The 18,037-nt window shown below is 35.5% G+C and overlaps 1 protein-coding gene across 2 annotated transcripts in view; it reads left to right on the forward strand.

Annotated features, from left to right (window-relative positions):
- LOC117334632 (histone-lysine N-methyltransferase ASH1L-like) overlaps positions 1–18,037 on the forward strand; it is a 55,511-nt gene that overhangs the window by 30,584 nt on the left and 6,890 nt on the right. For both annotated transcript variants that reach the window (XM_033894351.1, XM_033894352.1), the window contains exons 8-21: positions 7,573–7,836; positions 8,267–8,465; positions 9,593–9,701; positions 10,021–10,185; positions 10,602–10,800; positions 11,011–11,065; positions 11,517–11,614; positions 14,717–14,901; positions 15,340–15,505; positions 16,051–16,145; positions 16,436–16,522; positions 16,774–17,009; positions 17,245–17,511; positions 17,870–17,942. In XM_033894351.1, the coding sequence (XP_033750242.1) occupies positions 7,573–7,836; positions 8,267–8,465; positions 9,593–9,701; positions 10,021–10,185; positions 10,602–10,800; positions 11,011–11,065; positions 11,517–11,614; positions 14,717–14,901; positions 15,340–15,505; positions 16,051–16,145; positions 16,436–16,522; positions 16,774–17,009; positions 17,245–17,511; positions 17,870–17,942 (2,198 nt within the window). The remainder of the gene's footprint in view (positions 1–7,572; positions 7,837–8,266; positions 8,466–9,592; positions 9,702–10,020; positions 10,186–10,601; positions 10,801–11,010; positions 11,066–11,516; positions 11,615–14,716; positions 14,902–15,339; positions 15,506–16,050; positions 16,146–16,435; positions 16,523–16,773; positions 17,010–17,244; positions 17,512–17,869; positions 17,943–18,037) is intronic.

Here is an 18,037-nt window from a genome sequence, read left to right on the forward strand (position 1 = left end):
ATTAATTAGCCATTTCTTTTCTTTCTCAAAAGTTTTTATTTTTGTTGTTCTTGGCACAAATCATTAAATAATAACGTATCATTTACAATTTTGTATAAGAGTCTCTTTTAAAGGCACCATCAAGGTCTCGCATGCCTGTCCATAAATATACAGAGTTATGTCCCTTAGTTCATTTCCCTACCCACATTTGTGTGGAGGTGGGCAGTTCATTTTCCTACCCACATCTGTGTGGTGAAGGGAAGTTCATTTTCCTACCCATGTTTGTGTAGTGATGTGTAGTTCATTTCCCTACCCACATTTGTGTGGTGAAGGGTAGTATATTTTTACCCATGTTTGTGGAGGTGGTAGACTTTGATCACCAGCAATGTTCTGTTGTGGGAATAAAATCTAAAAGATTGGCAGTACAAATAAGGTTAGGTAGGATTTAAACTTTAACAAATTTGATTTTATTTGACCTTAGTTATTAGTGTGCATGTATTTGTACCCTGAGAATTGAGTGATCACTCCTACTGTTTGGAATGATAAGAGGTTAATGCACACGTATTGGTGATTCTCACACAGTGAGATGCTGTTGATACCAGTACTATGTTCCATTTGAGAAATAATCGCAAGACACGAGAAGATAAAATCTATGGCCTCCACTCCCTTCTAGAAATAGACAATTTAAGTACTGTAAAATGATGAATGTGGACGTGCAACTTAATGGTTTAGTCAGAGGATTTTTTTTTGCATTTTACTTTTATTTTATAGGAATAAATTCCATCAATGTATAACAAGTGTGGGACTTCAGATTTTAGATGTGTTGTTAGATTGCATGATTGACTTTTAGGAGAGTTCTTCAAGTAATTGGCGATGTACCAATATTTTATCATGTTTCTCTTTACATCTGAATATTTGCTCTTGTAATTGTATTGAAAAGGGATTTGTCAAAAAATGATAGATTCAACTTAGAATATTTCTAATTGTTCTAGGTAGAAAAAAAAAAAGAATGAAAATGAAAAGCACATATTGTTAAAAAAAAATTTCTTTGGGCTTTATTTTGCTCTACCAGGGTAGAATAAAATTTCCAAAAATAGATGTATTAATAATGAAATTGATAGAAAAAAAACATCATTTTGATAATGAAATTGATAGAAAAAACATAATTGTGATAATGTCCTTGAAAAAATCACAATGTCATCAAAATGTTTCATTCACTTATGTCATAATTAAAATAAAAAGTACATTGTTGGTATCCTGGGTTCCCTTTGTCAGTAATGGTCACAACCCTTCAACATGTACATGCATAGGATATGACAATAGTTATCTGATCTAGACATAAAGCTATGGGCAGACCAGGAGTGATTGGCCAACTAGGGACACCATTCAGGCATAGTAAAAGTACACCCTGTATTGTAACGACAGTACATATGGTCTTCATTACTGGGACACAAAATACCACTGCAGCAGAGACGGAGAGGGGTGTAAATGTCTTCTGTATGATGAATTGGCATGGTCTGGATTGATCAAATTGTGAGCTACCGTTAGGTTTTCAGTTCGGGAGGAATAATGCTACCTTTAACATTGATTAATGGTAAACTAGACAATTCACGATGATGGTCTTGCTTATCGGATGTATTAATTCTAAAGCATAATTTTATAAAAGTAAACGGGAAAACTGGATATAATGGCTCCAGTAATGCATGTCTAATTCCATGCTTGATATTGATTACATGCACACAAAGTGACATAGCGTGTCATTAAGCGTGTTTTGTCCAATATATATACTGCATGTCACCTCCCACATGGGTTCGTATCGGATCCTGCTTGTTTAAAATTAATGGTAAATATGAAGATAGTTTATGAGCGCACTAGACAATTTTATTAGTTCATACTCTAGCGGAAGTAGTCATTAACCAATGTAGAATCACTTACATTATCATAAAGAGAATGTGTTTAATTATTTTTTTTACAAAAATCGTATTATTTAATTAAGTCATGTACAGCTGAATATTAATGAAAATATTAATAAGTTTCATTGCATTGGAACTGTAACATCTGACAGATTTATTGGTTTAAACTGTCCAACTGATATCATTGCTATACATATGTACTTGCAGTTAATTTATATAAAGATGTCTGATGATGACAAACATATTTGTTTTCATGTAGGTGTTAAATAGTGTTATGTGGTCATTGTTACCATCATGGCTAGGGAAATGACTCATTATGATGCTTTTGCTTGTGAGTCATGTGCAGTGTATAGGCTCAGGGAAAAAAATTACAGAAAAAAAAACTTGTCTTTATAATCTGTAATAGCACCTAGAGTATCGTTTTACAGGACATCGAATATTTTGCACTGTGTTTAACGGCTTTATGACCATGTGTCTAGCTAGGGAGACATAAAAGTAAGACGAGGGAACATGTCTTGTATGTAGCACATACTTAATAAAACTGACTAATTTAATTTTATCTACAAAAAAAAATAAAAAAATTGCATTATGTTTGGAATCTCCTGTGACAAACATATTGAAAGGTATTTCCAACCCCTGGTAAAATCTCTTGTTAACATGTTTGGAAACATATATTGCTGGTTTCAAATTTCAATTAACGGTTTTTAGTTTTCAAAGGGAATGTGTTTCATAATACAATTGATTTTGTATTTATATAGAATGATATTGGGCCAGATAACCGAGAGATATTATATATTGTCATCATTTGGTTTTGTAAAAGTGTCAGTGATTCATAAATGATGTGCTGAATTCGGTAATGACATCGGCAAGTAATGAATGTCATTTTGGTTTGAAAAGAGCAGTTATGTCTGCTGGGTTTTTATGGAGAAATATGTGTCATGCAGTTGGTAATTATCCTTATCTCTAGCCATGAGGAACACTTAACATGTAGGAATATACATGTGTGGTCTAGAAATCAAAAATAGAAATGGTCTATAATGATACCAAGTGCTTGGCAAAGCTGCAGAAACATTACTGTTACAGATAAATGCATTCTATGGTAAACTGGTAAACTTAACTAGGACAGGTCTTTTATAAAATGTCTGATGTAATATGCATTGTAAAGTTTGACAGGGTATAACTATAAAATGGTATCAGTATTACCAAGTTTTACGTTAAAATGATGGTTATATAACAAGTTTAATTATGATACATGTCAGTTTAACCAGGCTTTACTCAGTATAGGGTGGCAGTATTTTAAAGCTTTAGTTACTGAACATTGATAGTAGTATAGTAAGGTTTGACCTATAATGATAGCAATAAAACAAGGTTTTATTTAATGGTGGCAGTATAACAAGGTGTTGCTGTATAATGGTGGCAGTATAACAAGGTTTTACTGTATAAGGATGGCAGTATAACAAGGTTTTACTATACAATCAGTGTTCCAGCTAGGTCGGGTTAGCAGGGCGCAGCGCCCTGCCCCTAATTCAAAGTGAGAAATGCGCCCCGCCCCTTTTCCTGTAGTACTGCCCTTTTTCTAAGTTTCATTGATGCTCATTTTGCCTCGTATACTCTAGATCTGATTTGCTGAAGCCATGCAATATACAGTCAGTCAGTCACTAACTGGCCACCTGTAACACCAGTCCCCTTACCTGTAGACCTTTATTCACGGTACTGATGGACGCTGCCCGAGGCAGAGATCGGTCAGCTGGGGATCGAGCTGGTGTTTTATAGATTCTTTTAACCGGGACGAGTCGATAGGATCGGTTGGTAATCCAATTAAATCATAATCACGAAGGCTTTTTGAAGATGGACAAAGTAATGATAATGGATGGAAATGTTGTTTTATGTAAACAACTTTTGTCAAGACCGAAAAGAGCCGCACGTTTGTCGGAAAGTTAACCCATGAGCACGTGTGCAATTGGCGATCGATCTATATATCTTTGAAATTTTCTTCACATGACAACACGAAATCCTTCTGGTTTTAACCAAGCAACTTTTAAGTAAATGATCATGAGATCACTTTCCAGTGATTTTCCAGTGATCAAAATTAGCTTTCGGTTGATTTTATTTGATGAAGTTTGGCGGGACGCCGGAAATGGTTCGTTGTAAATGCAGATGTCGCAAATTCCTTGTTGGATTGACGGATTTCTATACAAAATATTTATTTTTCATAAATAAATAAAGGACACATAAAAATATCTGCTCATGTGAATAATGGTTGCAAAAGTTTAGTTTATATTGTGTTATTTTCGTATCTGAAATGCCGACTCTGCATTAACTGCGGGTCATGTGATAGCCAAGTGATTACATTTCTACAACACGCGGGGACCGTTTGTTTACGAGAGCAACGGAACAAATGTTTGATCAGAAACTTGCGAATCATGATCGGCCCTAATTCGTTTACCATTTCTTATAATTAATTCAAGAAAATGTTAACTTGCTATAATTTCCTGATTTTAGTTTACCGTTATTTCTCAAGAGTCTAAAGTGAAAGTAGAAAGTTACCACCGCTTACAAGATACATCGCAGTTATTTGGACGAAGTTTATTCAGATATTAAATAATACAATTTCTTTTACTTAATCATTTTTTTCTCGTATATGCTTGATCACCTTTTCTCTTTTGCTCTATAATATCTTCACTTACAATTAGTCGTCTTACAATCACAACGGACTGACTAACTTCTGGTTGAAACTTGAAAATATCGCTCTGTTGACTATAATCTGATAGTAACTTTTTGATTGGACGTAATTATCGTATATGGATTCTCTCAATACACCCTCAAATTGAAATAATGCTAATATCATTTTATTTTTGAATTACTCTAGGTCATAACTTTTACCATCAAAATTTAAAACAATATTTGAAGAATAAAGAGAAGAAAGAAGACATTTTTATACACACAAACGAAATAATAAAAAAAAAAATCAACAGATTTCTATTTGTCTCTTATGAATCAGGTCATATGTAATGCATGGATGTACTTAAATTGTCCTGTAAAATAAGGTAGAAGATAGATAGGCCCGGAAAAAATGTCGCGCACAAAAATGCCCTTTTTTTAGGCAGCGCCCTGCCCTTTTCAAATCCTAGCTGGAACACTGACAATGTTGGCAGTATAACATTGTTTTACTGTATAATGATGGCAGTGTAACAAAGTGTTACTGTATAATGGTGGCAGTATAACAAGATTTTACTGTACAAATGTTGGCAGTATAGCAAGTTGTTGCTGTATAATGGTGGTAGTATAACAAGGTTTTACTGGACAATGGTGGCAGTATAAGATGGCTTTACTGTACAATGGTGGCAGTATAACAAGGTCTTACTGGACAATGGTGGCAGTATAACAAGGTTTTACTGTACAATGATGGCAGTATAGCAAGTTGTTACTGTACAATGGTGGCAGTATAACAAGGTTTTGTCTTTAATGTTGGCGGTATAACAAGGCTTTACTGGACAGTGGTGACTATATATCAAGTTTATTTGTACAATAATGATGTAAATATTTACTGTATAACTGTGCTATAGTGGCAGTATAACAATACTTTAATGAAGAATGGTGGCATTATATCAAGGTTTTTCTATATAACTATGCTATGGTAGACTAATATAACACTAATGAAAAACAAATTTAGTTACAAGTGTCTAGAGATTAGATGTTTCAAAAAGTAGGAATATTAAGCATTTGTTCATAGCATAATATTATATGTCTTAAATTGCCAAAGAAAACAGCTCTTAAAATATTTGTGTAGAAAAAAGTGTATCATACTAGCAGATCATTTAAACTACCATTATACAAGTAGCATTTGTGGATGAGGTGTGTCTACGTTACACAATTAATGCAGTGAGAATGAGGAGAGCTGGCACAAGCCCAGTTCATCTTGGCTCGGACTCCCTATATACCTGTTTCTTCTCCTGCAGCCTCCTGGTATTTGACCTAAGGGAAGAAAGTACATGTGGAAACGGTGTAATACATTTGTATAAAAAAGACTTGACTAATTGGATTGGCACAATCATATTTCTCCAACTAAATCAATGTATGATAATCAGATTAGCTGTGTTGCACATGTAGTAAAAATGCATTAATTGTAAGCTGTTCTACGTAAGGGATTAATCATGTTATGCTATTTCCTTGATGTTGATACAAGCCTTGAAAGACATATACTTTGCTGCCATCATTTGTCTAGTGAAATTTTGGCTCTGTAATATGGGTCTCACAGTTTTGATACTGATAAAATGTTGCATAAAACATGCAGCTAAATGTGCAAAAAAGATGTTTATAATATAAATATGATCTTAATGAGATAAATGTACACCAATGTTAGGTTTATAAACACGACTTGGAAATTCATCTGTTGACTTTTTACGTATCAAATGATTCACGCATAACCAGTTATGTGTTGCTGGTGGGTAATTTTTGCATTTCTTGTCGGTGTGCAGCTAATAGGGGACAACAAAAAATGAATTTCTTGTTGCACTTTCTGTTTCCATGAGGAGCTGGTATGCTAGGTTATGATCAAGTTGTATGAGAAATGGCTACTGGATGATGTTCATAGAGGCAAGCAGGGTAGCCATTGTTGAATTCTGCTAGTGCAATGTCTCTTATCAACCCTTATGGGAGACCAATTTTAGTTGATAGACCAAATGACATTGATACAAAGTTAAGTTTCCAGTAGGACGTGTGGTGGACACTGGTCAGTTAATGACTAGCTCATAGACTGAATCTTGTTCTGATTTGATACCATTTGAAAATGTTGATCAGGATTGGTTTAATGATTAATATAAATGGAACCCAACCATTGAAGTAAATCTTACAAATGATCTCTATTTCTCAGTGTTGAACAAATTTTCGAAATATTAGAAACCATATACATGTGAATTACGACATATCAATATTAAAACAGCACACACAATTGAACAGGTGAATTACGACATATCAATATTAAAACGGCACACAATTGAACAGGTGAATTGCCACATATCGTTATTAAAACAGCACACAATTGAACAGGTGAATTAAGACATATCAATATTAAAACAGCACACAATTGAACAGGTGAATTGCCACATATCGTTATTAAAACAGCACACAATTGAACAGGTGAATTAAGATATATCAATATTAAAACGGCACACAATTTATTGAACAGGTGAATTGCGACATATCGATGCACAATTGGACAGGCAAATTGCAACATATTAATATTGAAACGGCATACACAGTCGAAGACATGAATTAAAACATATCAAAATTGAATATGCATAGAAAATAGAACAAGCCGGAAAAATCATCTTTGAGACTGATATACCACAGTACAAATATGAGACTGATATACCACAATACAAATGTGGGAATTATTTCAAAATTAGCCAGAACCAATCACCTGGAGGTATACTGTACGTTTGTATTAGATGAAGAGACAAGTAAATGTTAAGTTTCCAGATCACTTGTAGCAGACCATCAATCTTTGAAGTATTAAAAGTTCGGGTAATAGAGCCAACGCTGTTTATTCTGGTTGGGTGAGTAATACAGTTCCTTCACTCCTCAGCTGGATACCCAGCGGTATGCTGGGTAATCGAGCAATAGATAAACTCATCTGATACCTCTTTTCATTTAATTAACATAATATTTTTTTCTTCAGATGTACATGATGATATTAAGCCTGTGTGCCCATATGAGACCCATTCATGCAACTGCAAGTGTCGAGAGAATGAAGAAGTCCTTGGCTGTGGCGACGACTGCATCAACAGACTAATCTACACTGAGTGCAATCCCCTTACCTGTCCCTGTGGAGACCGATGTTCCAATCAAAAGATCCAAAAACATGAATGGGTGTCCGGTCTCAAGAAGTTCACTACTGAGGATAGAGGGTGTGGGGTGAAGACCCTTGAATCTATACATACAGGTACAAAAAATTACTAACATAACAACCATCTGTTTTTGAAAATAAAAGAAGTCAAATTGTCTAGGATAGTTCAGAAAAAATCATTTTCAGCATGTTTTAATATAGTTAACCAAAAAAAGATATAGGGGAAAAAACTCTACCACAAAACAAAGGATATGGAAAAGAAATCTACCACAAGTTTATGGAAGTGTTACCGATGGAATTTTGCATAAAAATGGAAATATTTTTTGCATGCAATAAAGAGATTGGTATGATCAGATCTATTTGTAGCACAGTGGGACATGAAAAATGTGTTAACAATATGCAGCAAAATATAACTTATTGAAATTGGACACTGGTAATAGTTCTTGGGTGGTTTTTCTTAACTTTGAATTAAGGGTAACTACTAAAACATGTTTCTAGGTTTGAAAATGTTGATTCAATTCTATAGGTCAATTTATCCTGGAGTATCTCGGAGAGGTTGTGAGTGAACAGGAATTTCGGCGCCGCATGACTGAAAACTACTCACAGGAACGTCACCACTACTGTCTCAACCTGGACAGTGGAGCTCTCATTGATGGTTACAGGATGGGCAACATCGGCCGCTTTGTCAACCACTCATGTGAACCCAACTGTGAGATGCAGAAATGGTAAGTAAAATAACTATAAAATAAACCTAATTCAATATTCTATTAAATGTTAATGTTGGATTGGTGTAAGGTCAGAGTCTAACAGTTGCACTGCAATAATATTGCCTGCTCTTGATTTAACGGTTTTAGCAATTTATGCTAATCAAGGGGAGATAATAGAGTTATTTATATTCTTATTCACTTCTTTCAAACGAACATAAAACATTTATCATATATAACTCAACACCAATGTATGGGCATGGCCTTCAACGGTCCAATAGTTTATTTTCCAAAGTAGAATTAAAAAAAAAAAAAAAAAAACAAGCGTTAACCGCGAACTTCCCTTCCGTCCCCGTCTGTTGCGTCAGAATCCCGAGGTACTGTAATCTGTAATAACAATACACATTTTTACTACTTCATATTAGATTTTTTGAAAATTTAGTGTGTTTGCTTGGACCGTCAAGACTCAAATGATCACTACTATCATTTTACTCATCCATTACAACTCCTGACACGCAAGTAATGCGTAACTCACGTGCAGTCATGTACGTGACCCTCACATTCGTTTCAATTACCTGTGTTACCTTGCTCTACATACCGGACACCCATACGTGTCACCACAATGTTTACGAACATCGGAGTCACATGACTATGATAAATTCATATATGTACAGTTAAGTGACTATTTACCGTAGGCTATCCTTTAACACTAAAGCATACAATATATACTAGACATTTTACAGGGTTGGTAAGACATTATACTACAAATTATATTTCCTTCATGGTTTCATGTTCTATAATATTACATGAATAAACTTTTCATTACAAATAAAGCTGCATGTGTCCTATTTTGTACATGCAAATCCAGTGAAAAAAGAAATTTATTGGGTAATAAATCAATTTAACAGAAGGCCACCTATTTATTTGTAAAATCCTTTCAAATTGTATCTTCCTATATGTATGATTGATTTCTTATCCTACAGTATCGTAGGCTCAAACGGGTATTATTTGATGAACACATGTATGTATTTATGGTAGTCAGTTCAATTCTTATCAATATGTAAAATGTTGGATAACAAGGGAAGAAGAAGAACAAAATGAAATTTCTGAGATGATGGATTACTAACAAATGTTGTGTTTTGTTTCAGGAATGTGAACGGGTACTACCGCATGGCTCTGTTTGCCCTGAAGGACATACCGGAAGGAACGGAACTCAGCTACGACTACAACTTTCACTCCTTCAATATGGACTCACAGGTTATTAACCATTTTTGGTGCTGTTTTATGCAGCGACAGTATTGATTCTATCTTTTTACAATGTTCCGCTTAAACAGAAACTAAGATGTTTAGATTTAAAAGTTCAATTTATGGAGAAGTGTTTGTATTAATATATGTCTGGAAAGTGACATGGTTCTAATATATGCAGAAAGTATGAACTTAGTATCAGTGTTATAAGTATTATTGTCTCTGTTATCATTAAATACATTTAGAGGTTGTTGTTTTACTAAAATGTGAGTAATTTATTACTGCTGGGCAGGAAATGAATGTCAATGTATTTGTTTTTGTCTATTAACAGCAAATCTGTAAGTGCGGGAGTGAGAAGTGTCGTGGAGTCATTGGGGGTAAAACTCAGAGACTCAACGGCCAGAGCAAGGAAAAGGCTACACCTCAGAGACCTGTTGGCCGTCCTCCTAAAGATAAACGCAAGTCTAAAAATAGACTCAAGAAATTTAGAGAAAAGGTAAGAACTGTTAACTAATGCAAAAAGCGGAAAAGGGTGAGAGTCTGTCTAGTAATTACTATAATATGTCTCAACTGAAAAGGCCATCACTCAAGTGACTTCGTTATTTTAGGAATTTTGATCAAATTTTATTCAAAGATCATGAATGAAAATGAGCAAATATAGGGGGCAATATAGTGTTACCCATGCCCATCATGCAATGTAACTTGCTAGTTACAGGAACTGCTGGTGCAATCCTCACCAAACTGTGTTTCGGGGTGACAAGTGGCAGCAGGGGCATATATGTCTTACAGACATGTTCTAGTCTATTAAAAAGTATACTCATTAACATGTGTAGTGTGAAGTATGTACTCTGTAGAGATGCTATGCAATAGAGTATTAACAGACAGAAACTATAATCACTTTATCTTTTACAGCAACGACTGGCACAGGAACAGAGTGCTACCATTTTCCCTACCATTAAACCTATGTCCCATACAGAAAGATGTAAGGCCCGGAAGCACAGTATTTTTCTGGTGCGGAATATTGATAGAGTACGACAGCTTCGCAGTAGAGTCTCAAGCTCCCTCAACAAGGATGGAGAATTTACAAAGTCTGTGGGTTTTAGCAAAACAGGTATGTCTGTTCCACTATGACTTCTAATTTTGTCCACCAGAATACTTTCAATAATTTCATCTTTGATATGTGCCTGGGTTATAACAGCAATCAGCTGATGTAATTTGGACAATCTCAAATCCTTTTTCTTTGTGATGTCATTTGAATATTCTTGATAGAAGTCATTATACGGAGGTGTGATAATTTTAACATTAACTTTATCTATTTTAGATGTATTCATCACACAACTGACGGCACTGAAAACATCACGGTCTGTAAGAACAAGGTAAGTGGGAGAGAACATGGATGGAGGATGTTATCTTTTATACTCTCACCACAAAGTGATATGAGAAATATAGTGTTAACGTTTGTCTTCTGTCTGTTTAAAGTAGGATATTATTATTTTGAAAAAAAGTTCTCTTAAGAACAAACATCATTTCTGTCAAATAGAAAAATGATGACCAGCTTTTGACATGTTTAGAACTAAACTTAAGGATATTGGTGGAAAATGTATGTCTTTTGATGAAAATGAAACAAAATTGAAAAAATATCCGAAGGGTAATGTACATGTGTTTACAATTTATGGTATCTAGGGACGATGTACATGTGTGTACAATTTATAGTATCTAGGGACAACGTACATGTGTGTACAATTTATAGTATCTAGGGACAGAAAAATTCATGATAAAGTATGAGGTTTGTTGTACAGCTTATGATTTTATTTTGATACTTTTCAGACGTCTTGCCCTGGCAGAGGAGAATAGCGAACTTACCCAAACAGCAAGATTGGCACAAGTGTTCAACAACATCAGGAAAGCTGTTGTTGGTTACCGAGGTAAACCTATTATAAGTTGTATAGTATGGGTTCTATTGGTTACCGAGGTAAACCTAGTATGAGTTGTTCAGTATGGGTTCTATTGGTTACCGAGGTAAACCTAGTATAAGTTGTACAGTATGGGTTCTAGGGCTGGGTATTGCGGACCAAAACCGTATTGCAATATATTGCAATATTCAACAGAAACTTGCAATACGTATTGCAATATTATTGACCTTAGTACCATCAACTTGCTCGTCGTCCGCCATTTTTCGTTTCTAGTAAACAATCATAATCTCGAAAGTGCTTGATTTTAACGTAGATGTCCCATACGGCCAAGCGCTTTAGAGACAACGAAACAAGCGCCCCACCAATACGACATAATGACGTTCTCATGTGTTTCTTTCACGTTTACATAAGTAATTTACGCTATTGGTGCCAACACATATTAAATCAGTGATTAATATGCCTTTTTGTTAACCATCGCGATATACCGGTTTCCAGGGTTTGTGTACCGGTATATCGTATCGACCTGCCAAATTCGCGGTATACCGGTATTTCGATATTATCGCGCACCTCTAATGGGTTCTATTGGTTACCGAGGTAAACCTAGTATAAGTTGTATAGTACGGGTTCTATTGGTTACCGAGGTAAACCTAGTATAAGTTGTATAGTACGGGTTCTATTGGTTACCGAGGTAAACCTAGTATAAGTTGTATAGTATGGGTTCTATTGGTTACCGAGGTAAACCTAGTATAAGTTGTACAGTATGGGTTCTATTGGTTACCGAGGTAAACCTAGTATAAGTTGTATAGTATGGGTTCTATTGGTTACCGAGGTAAACCTAGTATACATTGTATAGTACGGGTTCTATTGGTTACCGAGGTTAACCTAGTATAAGTTGTATAGTACGGGTTCTATTGGTTACCAAGTAAACCTAGTATAAGTTGTATAGTACGGGTTCTATTGGTTACCGAGGTAAACCTAGTATAAGTTGTATAGTATGGGTTCTATTGGTTACCGAGGTAAACCTAGTATACATTGTATAGTACGGGTTCTATTGGTTACCGAGGTAAACCTAGTATAAGTTGTATAGTATGGGTTCTATTGGTTACCGAGGTAAACCTAGTATACATTGTATAGTACGGGTTCTATTGGTTACCGAGGTAAACCTAGTATAAGTTGTATAGTATGGGTTCTATTGGTTACCGAGGTAAGCCTAGTATAAGTTGTATAGTATGGGTTCTATTGGTTACCGAGGTAAACCTAGTATAAGTTGTATAGTACGGGTTCTATTGGTTACCGAGGTAAACCTAGTATAAGTTGTATAGTACGGGTTCTATTGGTTACCGAGGTAAACCTAGTATAAGTTGTATAGTACGGGTTCTATTGGTTACCGAGGTAAACCTAGTATAAGTTGTATAGTACGGGTTCTATTGGTTACCGAGGTAAACCTAGTATAAGTTGTATAGTACGGGTTCTATTGGTTACCGAGGTAAACCTAGTATAAGTTGTATAGTACGGGTTCTATTGGTTACCGAGGTAAACCTAGTATAAGTTGTATAGTATGGGTTCTATTGGTTACCGAGGTAAACCTAGTATACATTGTATAGTACGGGTTCTATTGGTTACCGAGGTAAACCTAGTATAAGTTGTATAGTATGGGTTCTATTGGTTACCGAGGTAAACCTAGTATACATTGTATAGTACGGGTTCTATTGGTTACCGAGGTAAACCTAGTATAAGTTGTATAGTATGGGTTCTATTGGTTACCGAGGTAAGCCTAGTATAAGTTGTATAGTATGGGTTCTATTGGTTACCGAGGTAAACCTAGTATAAGTTGTATAGTACGGGTTCTATTGGTTACCGAGGTAAACCTAGTATAAGTTGTATAGTACGGGTTCTATTGGTTACCGAGGTAAACCTAGTATAAGTTGTATAGTACGGGTTCTATTGGTTACCGAGGTAAACCTAGTATAAGTTGTATAGTACGGGTTCTATTGGTTACCGAGGTAAACCTAGTATAAGTTGTATAGTACGGGTTCTATTGGTTACCGAGGTAAACCTAGTATAAGTTGTATAGTACGGGTTCTATTGGTTACCGAGGTAAACCTAGTATAAGTTGTATAGTACGGGTTCTATTGGTTACCGAGGTAAACCTAGTATAAGTTGTATAGTACGGGTTCTATTGGTTACCGAGGTAAACCTAGTATAAGTTGTATAGTACGGATTCTATTGGTTACTGAGGTAAACCTAGTATAAGTTGTTCAGTATGGGTTCTATTGGTTACCGAGGTAAACCTAGTATAAGTTGTACAGTATGGGTTCTATTGGTTACCGAGGTAAACCTAGTATAAGTTGTACAGTATGGGTTCTATTGGTTACCGAGGTAAACCTAGTATAAGTTGTATAGTATGGGTTCTATTGGTTACCGAGGTAAACCTAGTATAAGTTGTATAGTATGGGTTCTATTGGTTACCGAGGTAAACCTAGTATAAGTTGTATAGTATGGGTTCTATATTCAGATTTCAACTTTAGTCGAGGGCTAATGATGAGGAGAGATCTTTAGATTAGAATATATTTCAAATGTAATCTTATGTATAGAGTATGTTAAAACAACTAGTAGTTAGACTCTGCTTAATTGAAATGAGATATAATTATATAATGAGGATATAATTAGTAACTGGTTTGCTGCTAACATGACTGCACCTATTGCTAAGTTTTCGTCTTACCAACTATGGTCAGTGTTTTGTCAGTACGTAGAAAATATATACAGAGTGGTCGGTTGGCAATGCAAAGTGGTAATGCCTTTGTCATTCACCAAAGCAGCCAGGGTTTGATTCCCTTATTAGACATGAAAAGGACGGGGTCACCTGCCTGACCACATGGGCTTTCTCTGGGTTCTCTGGTTTCCTCACTCAGTAAGACCCTCACATGATTCCATCTGGGCCCACAAACATGATTAATATAAGTTGATATAACTTGTTTCTCAATTGTAGTAAAATAAAGTTTACATAAATAGAGAGTTTAGACCTGACCTAGGTAGTAAGTAGATTCATCAGAAAGGCTATTAATAAATTCCTTTCAAATATGTGAACTGTATGATTTATTGGTTTGATTACAGATGAAGATGCAAAAGAGCTATCTGCCCAACTTAGTCTGCCATCTAAGAAGAAACATCCAGAATACTACAATGTCATCGAGAGTCCCATTGACTTCCATATGATAGAACGAAACATTTGCAGTGGACAGTACAACTCACTGGAAGCCTTCGATAAAGACATGAACAGGCTCTTCAGAAATGCTGAGGTGAAGACTAGAATGACAATGTTTACTTTAAATCTAGGAAATGCAGTTTGCAGAAGTGAATAAACTCTTCAGAATGAAGGTGTTCAATGTTAAATTTTAGCTATGGAATGAAATGCTCAAGTAAAGAACATGAATTTCTGTTATGAGAATAAGTTTAGCATTAAATCAAAGTAAATCGAAGTTATGCAGTTAAGTCTGTATATGCATCGACCAAAACAAAAACTCTACCAGTTACTTAATTATAGTTAAGAGTTTGACAAATATGTTTTTCAAGTTTGGTATTTCACACTTTCGGTGTCAGAACCAAGGTCACGTAACTGTAAATAGAATTTTGGTGTTGTCTTTTTACAACAATGTCAGAAACAAATAATTGGTCCAGTAATTTCTCTGGACCGTAGATATTCTTGTGTGTAATGTATATCTATATCCTGTCTTCAGAGGTACTGTGGACGATCATCATGGATGGGACTTCTGGTGCTGAAGCTGAGGAAGGTGTATTTAAAAGCCAAGGCCGAGGCCCTGCCCCTGCTGGAGGATGTGTTGGGAGAAGGCAATGTCCAGGCTTTAACCGAGATAGAGACCAACGAGGGCACGGACAACATGGGTATGTGTTTGTTAAAATCCTTCTTCAGTACTTAGCTTAAAAAGATGATCTGATTATTGTTTAGCCCACTTTGCCCAAGTTTGATGTGGCATGGCATCTCTCATCTGCCATATTCTCTATTGACACTCAACTTTTCCCTTTAACATTGAACCATTAAATATAGGGCCCTTTGACAAAGCCTGAAAAAAAGGACTTTGGCTTTATAGTTATTTGGGCTTGATAACTGAAAGACCTAGTGTCATAGTTGGCAGAAAATTTCTGTAATGGAGTGTCAGAATGTTATAGATTTCCTTGATATGTATTAGTACAGTTCATATTTAAAATGATATAAAACTAAAAAAAACAGTGGTGGTAGAAATTAACCTGGCTGAAAACCTCGCAGATTTGTCAAGAATTGGCAAGAACACAAATTTCATACTTGATTCTGATTGGCTGATACTTCAATATGATAAACAGTAACTATAATGTAATTATTGATATTTGGAACAGATGTTGTCTCCAGTATAATATGTATCATGTGTATCCATCGTTAATTTTGACTTCAGATTCCATGGAGGAGGAGGAAGAAGAAGAGGTGATCCGATGTATCTGTGGAATTTACAGAGATGAAGGACTCATGATTCAGTGTGAAAAATGTTTTGTAAGTAAAACAAATCCTTTTACATTAATGGAAATCATTATATCATTTTATTATGATGCAAGTCAAGAATATTTTTATGTCCCCACCACAAACTGGAACTTACTTCCAAATATTGACTAGATTAAACTGCTGTTACTTGTCATCATTTTGTTGGTGGGGTCAAAATGGTTCACAAACTTAAATATCAGGTCCCCATTTCTTAATTCATGCATTAATATTAGGTCCCCATTTCTTAATTCATACATTATTGCCTGGTGAAAGTGTGTGATGGAGGTTTTGGTTCATTATAGATCTGGCAACACTGTGACTGTATGAAGGTAGCTGGGGATGTAGAGAACTACCTGTGTGAACTTTGTAACTACAGACCCGTCGAAAGAGTAAGTATGGTTTAAGTTAATAGTTCAGTTTCAAGCATAAGTTCTATTGTTATCTAAGCATACGTTTTTGTTCAAATCTTTGAAAATTTGTGCTGGTCAAATACAGTATCTGAAAATATTTGTGAACACATCAACAGAAATATATGTACATTTATTTTTGGGTTTGTGATTTTTAAGATTTCTTCTAAATAGTAGCTCGTGTGTAGTAGAATTTAAACCAAATTAAAATATTTTTTTTGTAATATCAACAGGAAATCCTGGCTGATCCCCAGCCGGATGATGCTACGCCAGGCTGGGTATATTACATGACTCTGATGAGAGATGAGCTCCAGATCCGTGTGGGTGACTGTGTCTATGTGATACGGGACTTGCCAGAAAAAGTTGGGGTAGAAATTGACTCAGTGAAAACATCACAGAAACTTGTGTCAGAAATCGGAAAGGACAAGCTGGATATTTTCCGCATTGAAAGACTGTGGAAAGACGAAAAGTAAGACTACAGGCAGTATGCTTTATGGCTACTGTTAAAAGCTTAAATAATGATTCCTTATTCATAACTGCTTAGGGCTACTCCAGTAAAAGATAATAATATAATAATACTCCAGTAAAAGATAATAATATAATAATAATGATAGTGCTTGAATTAAATCACATCTATGGGTGGTTCCTGTATGATGAAACTGGAGTAGGAATATTTTCAAATGTACATTTATCACATTTTACAGAGGTGACAAGTTTGCATTTGGACACCATTACTACCACCCGTATGAGACATTCCATGAACCATCTAGAAAGTTCTTCTCAAACGAGGTCTTTCGCGTACCTATCTACGAGATAGTTGCTTTTGGCAGCATAGTGGGAGGATGCTGTGTGGTTGACCTGAACACCTTCTGTAAAGGTCGACCGAAGGGCATTCGTGACCAGGATATCTACATCTGTGAATACAGACTGGACAAGACCGCTCATCTCTTCTACAAGATATCCAAACATCCGTAAGTGGTTAACAGACATGTACAGAGAGCTCTTCTACAGGAAGTTCAGCAAATCAGTGTTGATCATTATTCTTGTGGCCAAAGTGTCAGTGGCCTTATGGTATGGTGCATGGTTGGGGGCGTCAGTCGTCTGTCTTGGTCGTTGATCTAGATGAATTATCCACTACATTTACTTTTCTCCATGCTTTGTAATGGCTGGTCCTACTTTGTGTGTGTGAATCTTCAATGAAGTGTTCTCGGTAGGGATTTACCTTTGAAAAAACATTAGAATGGTCTATATCAATACTAGAGCTAAAATCACCATTACACCTGAGGTTAAAATGTTGAATTTAGAATAATGTTGTCATTTCTGTTTCAGATATCCAATTAACACCAAGTCGTACTGCTTTGACAAGTATGAGAAGCGACTAATGCCGAAGAGGAATTATTCTGTAAGTATGCATAAAATGTTTACTTGGAATGAAGTCTTTATAAATAGCTTTTGCAAGTATTTTAAAACTAAAAATAAATCTTCTGTTGATTAAGT

This window comes from Pecten maximus, chromosome 9 (genome assembly GCF_902652985.1).
Source record: "Pecten maximus chromosome 9, xPecMax1.1, whole genome shotgun sequence".
Classification (NCBI taxonomy): domain Eukaryota; kingdom Metazoa; phylum Mollusca; class Bivalvia; order Pectinida; family Pectinidae; genus Pecten; species Pecten maximus.